At 36.6% G+C, this 19,601-nt stretch overlaps 1 protein-coding gene across 3 annotated transcripts in view; it reads left to right on the top strand.

The window, feature by feature from the left end:
• Positions 1-19,601, top strand: part of TMLHE (trimethyllysine hydroxylase, epsilon) — a 51,639-nt gene that overhangs the window by 17,212 nt on the left and 14,826 nt on the right. For 2 of the 3 annotated variants that reach the window (XM_081807984.1, XM_006736908.3), the window contains exons 4-5: positions 7,191-7,310; positions 11,100-11,336. In XM_081807984.1, coding sequence (XP_081664110.1) covers positions 7,191-7,310; positions 11,100-11,336 — 357 coding nt within the window. The remainder of the gene's footprint in view (positions 1-7,190; positions 7,311-11,099; positions 11,337-19,601) is intronic. The other variant, XM_031031866.2, reaches the window with a different exon arrangement.

Raw genomic sequence — 19,601 nt, 5'->3', positions numbered from 1 at the left:
ACCTAGTTAAACTCACCACATTCTGGCCAGGGTCCAAACACTGCCAACTATAGACAAGGAGAAACTCTGTGGAGGACTGACCTGAGGGATAGAGCAGCCAAAACACAGTAGCAGAGTGCATGCAGCACAAACCAGAGACATTCCCTAATGCACCCAGCCCTGGACATTATATGACTTCTTCTTCATAAAGCCATTACTCTCAAGCAGGAAACATAAGCTTTCCTAACACAGAGAAGACAAAGACCTAGACAAAATGTCAAGACAGAGGAATTTATCCCAAAGGAAAAAAAAAAAACAAGAAAAGGTTACAGCCAGAGATCCAAGTGAAATAGATATAAATAACATGCCTGATGGAGAATTTAAAACAAAAATCATAAGGATACTTGCTGGGCTTGAGAAAAGAATGGAAGACTTCAGGGAGGCCCTTACCACAGAGATAAAAGAGTTAAAAAAACAACCAGTGAGAAATGAAAAATGCAGTAACTGAGATTCAAAACTGGATGTAATGACCACAAGGATGGAAGAAGCAGAGGAGTGAATAATGATATAGAAGACAAACTAATGGGGCACCTGGATGGCTCCAGTGGTTAAACATCCAACTCTTGTTTTCAGCTCAGGTCATGATCTCAGGGTCATGAGATTGAGCCCTGCATCGGGCTCCTTGCTGGGAGTGGAGCCTGCTTAAGATTCTCTCTCTCCCTCTCCCCCATATCTCTCTCTCTCTCTCCCCCCCCTAAAAAAATTTTTAAAAGACCACAAAATAATGGAAAATAATGGAGCTGAACAAAAGAGAGAAAGAAGAATTATGGAACAGGAGAATAGCCTTAGGGAACTCAGTGATTCCATCAAATGTAATAATATTTGTATCATAGGAGTCCCAGAAGAGAGAAAAAAGGGGGCAGAAGAGGAAATAGTAGCTGAAATTTTCCCTAATCTGGGGAAGGAAACAGACATCCAGATCCAGGAGACACAGAAAACTCACATCAAAATCAACAAAAGCAGCCCAACACCAAGGGATAATGTAGTTAAATTTGGAAAATGTAGTGATAAAAAATCCTAAAAGCAGCAAAACAAAAGAAGTCCTTGACTTACAAAAGAAGACCCATTAGGTTAGCTGTAGATCTCTCCACAGAAACTTGGCAAGCCACAAGAGTGTGGCATGACGTATTCAATGTGCTGAATGGGAAAAATCAGCAACCAAGAATACTCTATCCAGCAAGGCTATCATTCAGAATAGGAGAGATAGTTTCCCAGACAAACAAAAACTAAAAGAGTTAGTGGCCACTAAACCAGCCCTGCAAGAAATATCAGAGGAGACTCTCTCAGTGGAAAGGAGAAACCAAAAGTGACAAAGACAGGATAGGATCAGAGAAAATCTCCAGAAACAATGACAAAGCAAGTAATAAAATAGCAATAAATACATATCTATTGATAATTACCTTGGATGTAAATGGACTAAATAAATGCTCCAATCAAGACATAGGGTGTCAGAATGGATTAAAAAAAAAAAAGACCCATCTATATGCTGCCTACAAGACACCTGCAGATTGAAAGTGAGGGGATGGAGAACCATTTATCATGCTAACAGACATGAAAAGAAAGGTGGAGTAGCAGTACCTATATCACACAAACTACATTTTAGACCAGACTGTAACAAGAGATGAAGAAGGGTGCTATATCTTAATAAAGGGGACTATCCAACAAGAAGATCTAACAATTGTAAATATCGATGCCCCTAATTTGGGAGCACCCAAATATATAAAACAATAACAAATATGAATGAACTCATTGATAATAATACAATAATAGTAGGGGACTTTAACACCCACTTACAGCAATGACCAGATCATCTAAACAGAAAATGAACAGGGAAACCATGGCTTTGAATGACACAGTGGACCAGATGTACTTAACATATATTAGGAACATTCCATCCTAAAGCAGCAGAATACATATTCTTTTCACATGCACCTGGGACATTCTCCAGAATAGATCACATACTAGGTCAGAAATCAGGCCTCAACAAATACAAAAAGATTGAGATCATACCATGCATGTTTTCTGACTGCAACACTAAGAAACTGGAAGTCAACCACAAGAAAAAATTTGGAAAGACCACAAATACATGTAGGTTAAACAACATGCTACTAAACAATGAATGGGTCAACCAGGAAATCAAAGAAGAAAGAAAAAAAATACCTGGAAACAAATGAAAATGAAAACACGGTAGTCCAAAACCATTCAGATACAACAAAAAGTGGTCATAAGAGGGAAGTATACAGCAATACAAGCCTACCTTAACAAGCAAGAAAAATCTCAAATAAACAACCTAACCTTACACCTAAAAGAATTAGAAAAAGAGAAACAAATGAAGCCTAACAAGCAGCAGAATAAGGGAAATAATAAAGATTAGAACAGAAATAAATGATACAGAAACTAAAACAATAGAAGAGATCAATGAAAACAGGATCTGCTTCTTTGAAAAATTAGTACAATTGATAAACCCCTAGCCAGACTTAACAAAAAGAAAAGAGAAAGGACCCAAATAAATAAAATCACAAATGAGAGAGGAGAAATCACAACCAACACCACAGATATCCAAACGATTATAAGAGAATATTATGAAAAATTATATGCCAACAAATTGGACAACCTGGAAGAAATGGATAAATTCCTAGAAACATATAAACTACCAAAACTGAAACAGGAAGGAATAGAAAATTTGAACAGACTGATAACCAGCAAAGAAATTGGATCAGTAATCAAAATCTCCAAACAAAAGTCCAGGGCCAGGTGGCTTCCCAGGGGAATTCTACCAAATATTTAAAGAAGAGTTAATACTTATTCTTCTCAAACTATTCCAAAAAATAGAAGTGGAAGGGAAACTTCCAAACTCATTCTATGAGACCAGCATTACCCTCAACAGACTCCACTAAAACCAGAGAGACTCCGCTAAAAACAGAATTACAGGCCAATATCCCTGATAAACATGGATGCAAAAATTCTCAGTAAAATACTAGCAAACTGAATCCAACAGTACATTAAAAGAATCATTTACCATGATCAAGTGGCATTTATTCCTGGGTTGCAAGGGTGGTTCAATATTCACAAATCAATCAATGTGATACACCACATTAATAAAAGAAAGGATAAGGACCATATGATCCTCTCAGTAGATGTAGAAAAAGCATTTGACAAAGTACAGCATCCATTCTTGATAAAAACCGTCAACAAAGTAGGGATAGAGGGAACATACCTCATCATAATAAAGCCCATATACAAAAACCCACAGCAAATATCCTCAATGGAGCAAAACTGAGAGCTTTTCCTCTATGGTCAGGAACAAGACAGGAATGTCCACTCTGACCACTGTTATTTAACATAATACTGGAAGTCCTAGACAACAGCAATCAGACAACAAAAAGAAATAAAAGGCATCCAAATCAGGAAGGAAGAAGTCATACTTTCACTATTTGTAGATGACATGATGTGCTATATAGAAAACCCAAAAGATTCCACCAAAAAATTGCTAGAACTGATACACGAATTAGTAAAATTGCAGGATACAAAAGCAACATACAGAAATCTGTTGCATTTCTATACACTAATAATGAAGCAGCAGAAAGAGAAATCAAGGAATCAATTCCATTTATAATTGTACCAAAAACAATAAGATACTTAAGAATAAACCTAACCAAAGAGGTAAAAGATCTGTATTCTGAAAACTATAAAACACTGATGAAAGAAATTGAAGATGACACAAAGAAATGGAAAAACAGTCCAGGCTCATGGATTGGAAAACATTGTTAAAATGTCTATATTAACCTAAAGCAGTCCACACATGTAATGCAATCCCTATCAAAATACCACCCGCATTTTTTCACAAAATTTGTATGGAACCATGGAAGACCCTGAATAGCCAAAGCATTCTTGAGAAAGAAAAGCAAAGCTGGAAGCATCACAATTCTGGACTTCAGGTTATATTACAAAGCTGTAGTGATCAACAGAGATCAATGGAACAAAATAGACACAGAGATCAATGGAACAAAATAGGAAACCCAGAAATGAACCCACAACTCTATCAACTGTCAACTAATCTTTGACAAAGCAGAAAAGAATATCCGATGGAGAAAAGAGGTGTATTCAACAAATGGTGTTGAGAAAACTGGACAGCCACATGCAAAAGAATGAAACTAGATCACTTTCTTACACCATACACAAAAATAAATTCAAAATGGATGAAAGGCCTAAATGTGAGACAAGAAACCATTAAAATCCTAGAGACAACACAGGCAGTAACCGCTTTGACATTGGCCATAGCAACTTCTTACTAGACACATTGCCAGAGGCAAGAGAAACAAAAGCAAAAATGAACTGTTAGGACTTCATCAAGATAAAAAGCTTCTGCACAGGAAGGAAACAGTCAACAAAACCAAAGGCAGCCTTCAGAATGGGAAAAGATATTTGCAAATGACATCTCTGATAGAGGGTTGGTATCCAAAATCTACAAAGAATTGTCAAACTCAACACCCAAAAAACAAATAATCCAATTAAAAATGGGCAGAAGACCTGAATAGACATTTTTCCAAAGAAGACATATAGATGGCTAACAAACACATGAAAAGATGCTCAGCATCACTCATCATCAGGGAAATACAAATCAAAACTGCAATGAGATATCCCCTCACAGCAGTCAGAATGGCTAAAAGCAACAACACAGGAAACAACAGGTGTTGGTGAGGATGGGGAGAAAGGGGAACCCTCCTACACTGTTGGTGGGAATGCAAACTGGTGCAGCCACTGTGGAAAACAGTAGGGAGGTTCCTCAAAAAGTTAAAATAGAACTACCCTATGACCCAGCAATTTGCACTACTAAGTACTTATACATAGAATACAAAAGTACTAATTCAAAGGAATACATGCATCCCAATATTTATAGCAGCATTATCAACAGTAGCCAAATTATGGAAAGAGCCCAAATGTCCATTGATGAATGAATAAAAAGATGTATATATACACAATGGCATATTACTCAGCTATAAAAAGGAATGAAATCTTGCCATTTGCAATGACATGGATGAAGCTAGAGAGTATAATGCTAAGTAAAATAAGTCAGTCAGAGAACGAGAAGTACCATATGATTTCACTCCTATGTGGAATTTAAGAAACAAAATAAATGAGCAAAGGGGAAAAAAGAGAGACAAACCAAGAAACAGACTTGTAACTATAGAGAATGCACTGATGGTTACCAGAGGGGAGGTGGATGGGGGGGATGGGTGAAATAGGTGTTGGGGATTAAGGAGGGCACTTGTGGTGATGAGCAGTGGGTGTCATATGGAAGTGTTGAATCACTGTATTGTACACCTGAAACTAATATTACAGTGTATATTATCTAACTGGAATTTAAATAAATAATTAAAAAATTTTTAACAAATAGTGTGGTGTAGGGGTACCTGAGTGGTGCAGTCAGTTAAGCATCTGACTCTTGTTTTTGGCTCAGGTCATGATCTCAGGGTCCTGGGATCAAGCCCCATGGCGTGCTTCCTGCTCAACGGGGAGTCTGCTTCTCCCTCTGCCCCTACCCCTGCTCATGCTGTCTCTCTCTCTCTCAAATAAATAAATAAATAAATAATTTTTAAAATGGTGTGGTATGTATAATAGCGCTAACAGAAGATGTTCACTAATAAAAGGTTCAGTAAGAAAAAAGGGGTGGTGTCTGGGTGGCTCAGTCAGTTAAGCATTTAACTCTTGGTTTCAGCTCAGGTCATGATCTCAGAGTTGTGAGATTGAGCCCCATGTCAGGCTCTGCACTGGGCATGGAGTCTGCTTCAGATTCTCTCTCCTCTCCCCCTCCACCCTCCGTCTCTCTCTCTCTAAAATAAATAAATAAATCTTTTTTTAAGTTAAAAAAAAAAAAAACTGGGATTCAGATAGCTCAGGTTTCCTGATCCTAAATACAATGTTGTTTCCACTTCTAGTCTGTGTTTCTAGGTAGTATATAGATCGATCTTCTATAGTAATAAATGTGGTGTAAACATACTTTGTTATAAGTAGTACTTTCCTTTTACTTAGTAAGAGCCAGATCTAGCTCATTGTGTAGCAAATAGAATGCTGGGTCATTTGCCCTATCCTGGTACAGCATAATCAACATTTTTGAACTGTTCAGTTTCAAACACATTTTGAGAATTTTCAAGTAAAGGAAGCTGTGCTGGTAAACAATCAATTGAGAGGGCTTTAGAGATTACATAGTTCATGAGGAAGACCATTTCCTGTTTGGACTTTGAGGGTTCAAAAAATAAGATGGACTCTGAAAGCTAAAGAATTAAAGTGATCTTTGGTCAGATCTGAGCCACCAGGAAAATAACTATAAAATAAAAATAAAATAAAAAACAGTGATACAGCATCTCATTAAATACTTGCTAACATAAACTATCCTTTTCTCTTTTTCTTATTCCTCCATGTCCAAAAGATGGGTGAGGATCTACATTAATCACTTCTAAAAGCATCTGCATAAAGATCTTTTTCTATGCAAGGAAGGTGAGCACAGGAAAAAACCGTGAATGTGAAAGCTATTAAAAGTAGGCACATAAACAGAGGGGGATAATTCCCTAAGCTTTCAGACCACATTATACGGTTGACCTTTGAACAATGTGGGGGTTAGGGGAACTGACCTCTCCCTCCCCCAGACACTTGAAAATTCATGTATAACTTTTGACTCCCCAGAACTTAATTAGTAATAACTTACTGTTGACTAGAAGCTTTATCAATAATATAGTCAATTAGCACATATTCTATATGTTGTATGTATTATATACTGTATTCTTACAATAAAGTAAGCTAGAGAAAAGAAAATGTTATTAAGAAAATCATAAGGAAGAGAAAATATATTTACAATAATGTATTTATTGAAAAAAAAATCCATGTACGAGTGGATCCATTCAGTTCAAACCTATGTTGTTCAAGAGTCAACTCTGCTTTCACAGTTTTCCCCCCAACTTCCCAGAATGTTAATCGGTGACAGAATTGTTAAGACTGGTGGTATGTTCAGCTGTCGTCTACTCCTTATGGATGGAAATCTGGAGCCAAAAAAATCTATTGTTACTTGTGAATAATTAAAGAAGTTATCAAAGTTGTGAAAGATAAGAATCAAACTTGCAAATAATTAAGTCTTCCTTCATTTGATTTGACAGAGAAACCATCTATGGGAGGATGTGGTCTTTTACTTCAGACTTCTCCAGGGGTGACACTGCATACACCAAGCTGGCTTTGGATCGGCACACTGACACTACCTATTTTCAAGAACCCTGTGGGTAAGTGGATTAGAATTGTCCATATTAGGGTCTTTACATGTGATGAAGGTCTTGAGTAATTTCTTTAGTTTTTTAAATTCAATTAGCCAGCATAGAGTACATCATTAGTTTCAGATGTCATAGTCAATAATTTATCAGTTGCGTATAACATCCAGTACTCATCACATCACATGCCCTCCTTAATGAATAATTTCTTAATCATTTTCCATTCTATTTGAACCAAGATCCTATCTGCTGCTCCTGTGTGTGACTATTTCTTTTTCTTCTCTTAGAAACATGATCATTTTGAAATACCCTAGTTCAGTCTTACTTGGACTTACAAGAATAAATTTTTTTGAAATGATTGAAAATACACCTTACTATATAAATGGATCTTAATTTTGTTTAATTTACTTTTTTGTCAAAGTACTTACCAACAACTTACCAGAGAAGTCTAACTGTTAAATTTGGAATTGTACAGTTTTCTTATATTTAGCTATATTGCAAACGGGTCTATCTTCTAAACACAGCTGCTTTGGGTTGGTATTCACAGGAATTTGAATCCAATTTGTAAGAAGTTGGAGAGGAGGAGTTAGTGAAAAAAACCTTTTTTCACATGGAATCAGAAGCTGCTGAGCTAAAGATATACCTTTTTCCCCCAGCTTTATTAGTATATAATTGACATATAACATTGTATAAATTTAAGGTGTACAATGGTTATATATTATTACCACTGTAGCTAACAGAGAATAGACCTTAAATGTTCTCACCACAAAAGTGAAATGATAATTATGTGACACGATGGATAAATACCATACTTATCTACCATTTGCCACTTATTAGAGGTACCTCTGTAGTTGTTATTTTATTTATCTTGCTTCTGCATTTAGATGATGAGCTGAGGCATAAAGATATTAGTAAAGTGAGTGTACATATGGATTTTTAAAGACAATATGAGATGGTGATAATATGCAATTAATTGTGGTTACATTGATTTTCTTTAAGGGTTTGGAACTTAAGAATATTTGGTTCAGGGGAGGAAGAATAAAGCAGCTTTTAGATATCCTTGTCGATGTTACCAATATATGAAGATCCCAACAGCCCTGCATCCTCATTCTAGGGGGTGCAGAAGGAAGAAAGAGGAAATGGGATGGGAAGCATCTGGACAGAGGTTGACATTCAAATATTGAGTAACTCTTTTCTCTTTGACCACTACCAAAGATAAGCAGTTAGTTGTCTCTGCCATTAATTTAAACCTTTCTAATCAATGACATGGACCAAGTAAGTACATTAGCAGTATAGTAAGAGTGGTTAAGAGTTCAGGCCATGTCATTAACAGATCTGGATCTGCATCCCAGCTGTAACATATATTAGTTTTGTGTTCTTGGACAAGTAACTTAACTTCTCTATGCCTCAGTTTCTTCATCTGTAAAATGGGGCTAGTAATAAAACCTATTCATTAGTATTGCTTAGGGATTATATTACATGATGTATTTAAAGCACTTGGCATACTGCCTGACACATATTAAGTGCTCAAGAAATACTAGTTGTTATTATTATCATCACTTTAGCCATTATCATCATCATCAACATTGTTATATCCCTTGTCCTTTCAAAAGCTACCTTTGCTCTGGATCTCATCTTCTCCAGCCTCCTTGGAGATTTCTCTCTCCTAAATCTTCACCTTTTCCATACCTATGGACTCCTTCCTATCAGCTTCTCGTATCTTCTTTGGACTGTCTCCCTCTAGTTACAAGCCCTGCCTTATTCCTCCCCTTCACAGCTAAACTTATTAAAAGAATCATCTACATTCAGTGTCTTTTCATTTTCACTTCCCATTCATTCCTCAAATCCATAGTCAGCTAGTTTATCCAACACCTCCCAATTAAAATTACTCTCTTTAAGGTCACCTGGGTGGCTCGGTGGGTCAAGTGTCCAACTCTTGATTTTGGTTCAGGTCATGATCTCAGAATCCTGAGATCAAGCCCCGCGTGGGCTCCGTACTCAGCGGGGAGTCTGCTTGAGATTCTCTCTCACCCTCTCCCTCTGCCCCTCTCCCACCATGTGCTCACTCTCAAATAAATAATAAATAAATAAAATAACAAAGATAAAATTACTCTCTCCAAAGTCACCAGCAACTAACTTATTGCCATGCTTAGTTTGTACCTTTCAGTTTTCATCTTACTTGACCCCTGGGGCATGCTGTTAACCACTACCTCTTCTTAAATACCCTTCCTTTTTTAGTTTTCCTCCTACATCTCTGACCACTTTTCTTCAGCATCCTGTGCTGGCTTATTTTCCTCTGTCCATGTCCTAGATATTGTTGTTCCTCAAGGTTTTCTCTTTGTCCTTCTTTTCTTACTTGAAATGATCTCTCCAAATGACTCTTTCCATGCTTTTGGCTTTAGCTATCACCTACAAACTACAAAATCCACCTGTCTTCTGGGTTAAATATCTTCAACTAGCTACTAAACCATCTTGACCTAGAAGTTTCACAGAAAGCTCAACAGTCCAGAACTGGTGTTTCTCATTTTAATTGTATTTATGTTAGGTTCTCCTTGATTTTATTCCTTCTATCTGCATTCATATTTTTTACTTACTTTACTTTGTTATTTACTTTTATTTTTTTTCTGAATTACTATTAATTTTATTTTCCCCTTGTTAATTTGAAATTTCTGGTATAGTTTTCCAGCCCATTAAGTCCCCTTTTCTTTCCCTGTTAACATTTTCAGCCACATATGGACTCAACTACTTCAGCGTGGCCCCTAAACTGAACTTCTTCCTCAACCCCTCACACCCCTCATTATGATCAATTACACTTCTCTCTGCATTCTCCCTCTTAGCAAATGACAGGTTGCCTAAGTGAAAAACCTGAAGTCATTCTAGATTTTTGCTTGTTCTTTCTCTACTACCTTTAAATCAGTTATCAAATCTTGTCAGTTCTACTCCTATAGTATCTCTTTGGTGTGTCTCTTTCTCTAACACCCTTCTCTAAGCTCAAGCCCTCAGTGTTTTTTTTCTATTTCAGTTAGCATGTTGTTTGCTACATTTTTTGTCATCTTGCTTCCCACCAGTCCATCTCCCATACTATCATCATAATCAAGTCTTAAAAATGTTAATGTGACCACAGAGTTTCCCAGTTTAAAATCCTTTCATGGGCACCTGGGTGGCCCAGTTGTTAAGCGTCTGCCTTCGGCTCAGGTCATGATCCCAGCGTCCTGGGATCGAGCCCCGCGTCAGGCTCCTTGCTCAGCGGGAAGCCTGCTTCTCCCTCTCCCACTCCCCCTGCTTGTGTTCCCTCTCTCACTGTCTCTCTTTCTGTCAAATAAATAAATAAAATCTTTTAAAAAAAAATCCTTTCGTGATTCTCTGTGCTATGCTGACAGGAGCTTCTTGCTTTCTTCCTTAAATATACTTTGTAAATAATGTCCTTTCTTTATGGCCCCTCTATATCTTGTATACAACTTTATTATAGTGCCTATCATATTTTATTGGTATTTATTTCCTTCATGTTTTCCTACTAGACTATGGGCTTTTTTAAAACAGAGACTATATCTTATTCATGCCTGTATTCCCAGGGTCTGGCACATACAGGTTTTAATTCATATTGAACATGTTTAGAAGAAACCTGTAGTGGCATTAATATTTCAAAGCACAAAAAAGTATAACTGGCTATAAGGAAAAACAATTAATTTGGAAATGAAAATGATACAAGTAGAGTCAATAATTATTTCATATATAATTTTCTAAAATTTTGATATGTTCTCTTTTTGCCACTGAACAGAAGAATTTAATTTTTTCCCTCTTTAGCATTCAAGTGTTTCACTGTCTTAAGCATGAAGGAACAGGTGGCAGGACACTGCTGGTAGATGGATTCTATGCAGCAGAACAGGTACTTCAAAAGGCACCTGAGGAATTTGAACTCCTCACCAAAGTGCCATTGAAGCATGAATATATTGAAAATGTTGGAGAATGTCACAACCACATGATTGGGGTTGGGCCAGTCTTAAGTATCTACCCATGGAATAAAGAGCTCTATTTGATCAGGTGAGTACCAAAGAACCATTTGCCAGTGTAATATATTTACCAATTATTAGCCTTCAAATTATTAGCTTAATGAAAATCCCTAAAATCCTTATATTGACCACATCTTAGTCTTGCTATTTTATAGCTCTTTATTAGTACAATTTCTGTTCTTATTATACTTCCCATGGAAAAATAAATAGGCCAACAGGTAAAGAATACTAGATTTGGGGGGCAGGAGATATTTGAAATAGTATTTTAAAATGAAAACACTATTGAAATCAAAAACCGTTATTAAATTGTGCTCACGGACCAAAAGCTAGAATACCCAAAGGCATGACAACCACAACATTTGTAGCCCAGATTTATGCAAATCTCCTGACCTGTATATCTAATAGTCCACTAGATGTTGCCACTTAGAGATCTTGTAGGTTCATAAAGCACATCATAGTCAAAATGGAACTCATCATCTTCACTCATTTCAAACCTCCTCCACACCCAATTGTGAAGATAAAAATAAATTGTTGCTCCTGCCTTTGCCCCTGGACTGTAATATGAACTACACAAATACTAATTCACTTCCATTGGATAACCTCCTCTGAAAAACTCTACCTTAGTCATCTCTTGTATCCCCATTGCCTAGAACAGTAAGTAGGTATTCAGTATTTTTTCCAACATTTGATTATAAACATTTTTAAACATACCAAAAAGTTGTAAGCATTTACAGTAAAATCCATAGACCTACCACCTAGATTCTACCAGGAAGGTATTACTATGCTTGTTTTATTATCTGACTATCTACTTATCTATCTATCATCTATCTATCTATCTGTCTATCCATCAGTTAATCTTATTTTTGATGCATTTCAAAGTACATTGTAGCTATGACTACATGTCCCCCTAAATACTTCAGCATTTATATCTTTAAGTAGAGTTCAGTATCTTTTTATAAATTTTTAACTTTGAAATAAAATTTACATACAATTATTTTTTAAAATATCAAATATACATTTGCTGAGTTTTGATAAATGCATACACCTATGTAACCCATACCCCTATCAAGATATAGAATATTGCCGTCACTGCAGAAAGTCCCCTTATACCCCTGCCCAGTCCAACCCTGCACACCCACCCGAGGAGATCACTGTTTTGATTTTCGCCACAATAGATTAGTTTTGCCTGTTCCAGAAATTCATACCATAGAATAAATCCATTTTTTAATGAATAAACACCTGGGCTGTTTCTAATTTGTGGTTATTATGAATAAAACTGCCGTGAGCATTCATAGAAAAGCATTTTTGTAGATACGTGTTTTCATTTCACTCAGGTAAATAGCTAGGAGTGGAACTGCTGAGTCATAGAGTAGGTGAGTATTTAATTTCATAAAAAAACTGCCAGAACTTTTACTAAAGTAGTTATTTCATTTTATATTGTCAACAAGAATGTGTGAAAGTTATAGCTGCTCCACATCCTTGCTAATACTTGGTGTTGTCAGTCTTACTAGTTTTAGCCATTATGGTGGTTATCTCTTTGGGGTTTAATTTGCATTTTTTTGATGACTGATGATGTTGAGCATCTTTCCATATGCTTATTGGCCATTTATATATCTTCTGAAGTATCTGGTTAAATTTTTTGTCCATTTTTTCATTGGGTTGTCATTATTGAGTTCTAGGAGTTCTTTATATACCCTGGTCACTATTTCTTACCTGATACATGTTTTAGGAATATTATTTTCTAACCTGTAGCTTACCTATGAGCTGAAATTTTCTATGTTAATGTAATTTAATTGAGTAGTTTTTTCTTTAATGATTATTGTTTCTATGACCTGTATAAGAAATCTTTGACTGCCCCCATGACGTGATGACATTCTATGTTTTCTAAAAGTGTTATAGTTTTATTTTTTAAATCTAAATCTGTGATCTATCTCAAGTTAATTTCTTCTGTGTTATGAGGTATAGGTAGAAGTTCATATTTTTTACATATGGATATCCAGATATTATAGTTTCATTTGTTGAAAAGACCTTCCTTTCCCCCATTGGATTCCCTTTGCAACTCTGTCAAAAATCAAATGACCAGGGACGCCTGGGTGGCTCAGTCAGTTGAGTGTCTGACTCTTGATTTCAGCTTAGGTCGTGATCTCAGGGTCACAGGATTGAGCCCCGCGTCAGGCTCTGTACTCATCAGGGAGTCTGCTTGTGGATTCTTTCTCCCTCTCCCTCTGCCCCTCCCCCTGCTTTTGCTAGCTTGCTCTCTCTCTCTCTCTCTCTCTCTCTCTCAAATAAATAAATAAATAAATAGATCTTTTTTAAAAAGCAAATGACCATATAAATGTGGGTTTGTCTCTGGGAGCTCTGTTTGATTCCATTATCTATTTGTGGTTCCTTATCACAGTTCCACACTGTCTTGGCTACTACAGGTTTACAGTAATTCTTGAAGTCAGATAATATGTTTGTCAACTTTGTTCTTTTTCAAGATTGTTGTGGATATTCTAGATTAGGGGCCTACGAATTTTTTTTGTAAAGGACTAGATAGTAAATATTTTAGGCTTGTGGGTCATATTGTCTTTTTTTAAGGTTTTATTTATTTATTTGAGAGGGAGAGAGAGAGACAGCACAAGCAAGGGGAGTGGGAGAGGGAGAAGCAGACTCCCAGTGGAGCAGGGACTTGATCCCAGGATCCTGGGATCATGAACTGAGCCGCAGACAGTGAACTAACTGAGCCACCCAGGCGCCCTGGTCATATGGTCTTTATCACAACTACTCAGTACTGTTGTGGAGCACAACAGCAGCCATAAACAATATATAAATGAATGAGTGTGCCTGTGTTCCAATAAATATTATTTACAAAAATGGGCAGTGGACTGGATTTGGCCTACAGACCAGTTTGCCAGCCCTGGTTCTAGATTCTTTATATTTCCATATAGATTTTAAAATCAGCTTGTCAGTTTTTAGAAAAAATGCCTTGTAAGTGTTATGATTGGGATTGCTTTCTTAGCAGTGTTTTGTAGTATTGAAGATATAGATCTTATATATCTTTTGTTAATTTTATTCCTAAGTAGAGACCATTTTGGTGATAACTAACTAACAGTTTTGAGTCTTCCAACCCATAAACCTCATCTATCTTTCTATTTATTTAGGTCTTCTTTAATTTGATTTCTTTTTAAATTAGCATTGTATCCTATAGCCTTGCTAAAGTAATTCATTAGTTCTAAGTTTTTGTTTTTTGGGTTTCTTAGGATGTGTATTCTGCTGCTTTTAGATGGAATGTCCTATTGTATCTATTAAGTCCATCTGGTCTAATGTGTCATTTAAGGGTGATGTGTTGTCGGGATAGTTTCATTTTTTTCCTTTCCAATCTATATGTTTATCCATTTGTTTTTCTTACCTTACTACACTGGCTAACACCTCCAGTACTATGAAAGTGTTCAGTATTTTGCCAGGTACAATATTAGCTATAAGAGTGTTGGTCGGGCGCCTGGGTGGCTCAGTTGGTTAAGCAGCCAACTCTTGATTTCAGCTCAGGTCATGTCTCAGGGTCCTGAGATCTAGCCCCATGTCAGGCTCTGCACTCCGTGGGGAGTCTGCTTGAGATTCTCTCCCTCTTCCTCTCGCTTTGCTCCTCCCTCTGCTTGTGTGTGCTCTCTCTAAATTAATAAATAAATCTTTCTTTAAAAAAAAAGAGTGTTGGTGATGTCTTTTATCTGCTGGATGAATTTCCCTTCCAGGTTTCCTGAGATTTTTTTTTTTTAATCACAAATGGGTATTGAATTTTGATAAATGCTTTATCTTCATGTCAGTTATCAATAGAAATAATTATGTCATTTTTCTTCTTTATTAATATGCTAAATTACATTAATTTCAAATGTTAAACCAACCTTATACTCTGGGAATAAACTGTACTTGATCACAATTTATTACTATACACACACACTGTATGTGTGTGTGTATATGTCTGTATGTGTGTGTGTTAATAGTGTGGGTCCAATCAAGAGATAAATACCACACAGCAGTTTCTTTTTGTTAATTTTATTATTTTAATTGCAGAATAATTAACATATAGTGTCATATTAGTTTTAGGTATACAATATAGAGATTCAACAATTCTATACATTATTCAGTGCTCATCATCAGGGAACTACAACTCAAAACTACAATGGCATATCACCTCACACCTAACAGAATAGCTAAAATTAACACAGGAGACATGTGTTGGTGAGGATGCAGAGAAAAGGGAACCCTCTTACACTGTTGGTGGGAATGCAAACTGGTACAGCTACTCTGAAAGAAACAGTATGGACGTTCCTCAAAAAATAAAAATAGAACTACCCTATGATCCAGCAATTGCACTAGTAGGTATTTACCCAAAGAATGCAAAAAATACTACTTCAAAGGGATACATGCACCCCAATGTTTATAGCAGCATTATTTACAATAGCCAAATTATGGAGAGCCCAAATGTCCATCCATCAACTGATGAATAAAGTGTGGTGTATGTATACAATGGAATATTACTAGATTCTTGGTGTATTTTGGTCTGTTTGTTAGAAGAAACTATATCCTAAAATTGTAGAGAAAGAAAAACTTTATATATATACACAAAAATAAAATTAAATACAATGAAAGAATAGAATGTAATTGTAAAAATGAAAATTAAAAAAGATTTTTAAAAAGTTGATAAAATAAGAAATTGGTTGAAAAAGGAAAGAGAAAAAAATTAAAATTGAAAGACTAAAGAATCGTGGGGAAAAAAACATGAATTCTATATACTATTTTCCCCTAGCACTGGAGTTTTGCAGTTCTCTATGATCAGTAAACTTGGTCTTGGCTGGATGTTCTTGCTGATATTCTGGGAGAGGGGCCTGTTGCTGTGATTCCCAGGTGTCTTTGCCCTGGGCAGAATTGGCTAAGTAAGTGGCTCAGGATTGCTCTATGTGGCTTTTGTTCCCTGAAGACTTTCTGTGCCACTTTAGAGGATGAGAATGAAAATGGCCACCTCCCAATCTCCAGCCCTGGAGCCAAAAGCTCGGGGTCCCACTCCTCAGTGTGTCCTCAGGGAAAAGCAGTTAATCACTCCTGTCTCCCTGGTCTCCCAACTCCGTGCTCCCCCAGCCTGTGACGGAGCCTTTCTATCTCAGGCACACGACCCCCTTTCAAGTCTCCAAACCCTGCAAACTCCTGTGGCATGCACCCACACCACTCCTCCTGGGGGAGAAACGGGGTGTCTTGCCGTGGTTCTGCCACTTGCTGTGCCCCTATTCAGAGAGCAGTCGCCCAACTGTGCTGTGGTTCCCGGTTTATGGCAACCCTGAGCTGAGAGCCCACTCCTGGGGTCACTCTTTGCAGTGGCTTCCCTGCTCCAATGCCTGGGAACCCTGCTGCAGTCAGGCACCCCGGTCTTCCTGTGACCCCAGGGATCCTGAAACCACACTGTCCCACCTAGGATTCCACCCCACTTTACCACCTGAGCACCTTTCAGGCAGGGACATCCCTCACTGGAGCAGACTTCTAAAAGTTCTGATTTTGTGCTCCACTGCTGTATCACTTTCTGGTGCCAGCTTACCGAGGCCCCCTCCCCCTGCAGTTTATCTTCCCATATATTGCCTTGGATTCACTTCTCCGCACTTCCTACCTTGCAGAAAGTGATCACTTTTCTATTTGTAGAATTCCAACTATTATTTTCTTAGATTTCCGGTTGAGTTCACAGGTGTTCAGAATGATTTGATAGCTATCTAGCTGAATTCCTGGGACCAGATGAAACTAAGGTCTCCTACTTCTCTGCCATATTGGACTATCTCTGGGATTGTTTTCTTAATTTCACTTTCTGCTGCTTCATTAATAGTGTATAGGAATGCAACAGATATTTATACATTGATTTTGTATCCTGCAACTTTACTGAATTCCTCTTTCATTTCTAAGTAGTTTTTTGGTGGAGTCGTTAGGGTTTTCTATAATAGAGTATACTGTCATCTGCAAAGAGTGAAACTTTGACTTCTTCCTTACTGATTTGGATGCCTTTTATTTTTGTTGTTGTTGTTGTTGTTGTCTGATTGCTGTGGCTAGGACTTCCAGTACTATGTTATATAAAAGTGGTGAGAGTGGACATCCTTGTCCTATTCCTGACCTTAGGAGAAAAGCTCTCAGTTTTTCACCATTTTGTAGTTAACTGTGGGTTTTTCAAATATGACCTTTATTATGTTGAGGTATGTTCCTTCTAGACCTATTTTGTTGAGGGTTTTTATCATGGATGGATATTGTACTTTGTCAAATGCTCTTTCCGCATCTATTGAAATAATCATATGGTTCTTATCCTTTCTCTTATTGCTGTGATGTATCACACTGATTAATTTGCAAATATTGAACCAATATTGCATCCTGGGAATAAATCCCACTTGTGTGTAGTGAATGATTTTTTTTAATGTACTGTTGGATTTGGTTTGCTAGTATTTAGTTGAGGATTTTTGCATCTATGTTCATCAGAGATATTGGCCAATAGTTCCCCTTTTTTGTGGTGTCTTTATCTGGTTTTGGTATCAGGGTGATACTTCATAGAATGAATTTGCAAGTTTTCCTTCCATTTCTGTTTTTTTGAAAAGTTTGAGAACAGGTATTAACTCTTTTCTAAATGTTTGGTAGAACTCCCCTAGGAAGCCATCTGGCCCTGCACTTTTGTTTGCTAGGAGTTTTTGATTACTGACTCAATTTCTTTGCTGGTTATGTCTGTTCAAATTTTCTATTTCTTCTTTTTTCAGTTTTGGTAGTTTATATGTGTCTAGGAATTCATCCATTTCTTCCAGGTTGTCCAATTTGTTGGCATATAGTTTTCCATCATAGTCTCTTATAATTGTTTGTATTTCTGTGGTGTTGGTTAGGATTTCTCCTCTCTATTTGTGATTTTATTTATTTGGGTTCTTTCTCTTTTCTTTTTGATAAGTCTGGCTAGAGGTTTATCAATTTTATTAATTTTTCAAAGAACCAGCTCCTGGTTTCATTGATCTCTTCTATTGTTGTTTTAGTTCCTATCTCATTTATTTCTTCTCTAATCTTTATTGTTTCCTTCCTTCAACTGGCTTTAGGCTTCATTTGTTGTTCTTTTTCTAAGTCCTTTAGGTGTAAGGGTAGGTTGTTTGAGATTTTTCTTGCTTCTTGGGGTAGGCCTGTATTGCTATAAACTTCCCTCCGAGAACAGGTTTTGCTGTATCCCAAATGTTTTGGACTGTTGTGTTTTCATTTTTATTTGTCTCCATATAATTTTTTATTTCTTCTTTGATTTCGTGGTTGACCCATTGACTGTGTAGTAGCATGTTATTTAACCTACATGTATTTTTGGTCTTTCCAGAGTTTTTCTTGTGATTGACTTCTAGTTTCATAGCATTGTGGTAAAAAAAGGTGCATGGTATGACTTTGATATTTTTGAATTTGTTAGAGACTTGTTTTGTGGCCTAATATATGATCTATTCTGGAGAATGTTCCCTGTGCATTGAAAAGAATGTGTATTCTGTTGTTTTGGGATGAAACGTTCTGAATGTATATATGTTAAATCCATCTGGTCCAGTGTGTCATTCAAAGCCATTGTTACATTGTTAATTTTCTGTTTGGTTGATCTGTCCATTGACGTAAGTGGGGTATTAAAGACTCCTACTATTATTCTATTACTATCAGTAAGTTCCTTTATGTTTGTTATAAACTGTTTTATGTATTTGGGTACTCCCATGTTGGGTGCATAAATATTTTTAATTGTTATATCTTCTTGTTGGATTGTCCCCTTTACTATTGTATGTGTCCCTCTTTGTCTCTTGTTACACTCTTTGTTTTAAAGTCCATTTTGTCCAATGTAAGTATTGATACCGCAGCTTCCTTTTGACACCCATTTGCATGATAGATATTCTCCATCCCCTCACTTTCAATCTGCAGTAGTCTCTAGGTCTAAAATAAGTCTCTTGTAGGCAGCATATAGATGGGTCTTGATTTTTTATCCATTCTGATACTCTGTGTCTTTTGATTGGATTGTTCAGTTCATTTATATTCAAAGTAATTACTGATAAATATGTATTATTGCCATTTTCTTACTTGTTTTGTGGTTGGTTGTTTTTGTAGTTTTTCTCTGATCATTTTTTCTCTTGCTCTCTTCCAGTTTTGCTGGCTTTCTTTGGTGATATACTTGGATTCCTTTCTCCTTATTCTTTGCATATTTGTGACTGGTTTTTGATTTGTGGTTACCATTAGGTTTGTATATAATATCTTCTGCATATGGAAGTCTATATTTAGTTGATGGTCGTTTATGTTTGAACCA

This window comes from Leptonychotes weddellii, chromosome X, assembly GCF_054177405.1.
Source record: "Leptonychotes weddellii isolate Sample4059 chromosome X, ASM5417740v2, whole genome shotgun sequence".
Classification (NCBI taxonomy): domain Eukaryota; kingdom Metazoa; phylum Chordata; class Mammalia; order Carnivora; family Phocidae; genus Leptonychotes; species Leptonychotes weddellii.
This window is presented reverse-complemented; position numbering and strand designations above follow the sequence as displayed.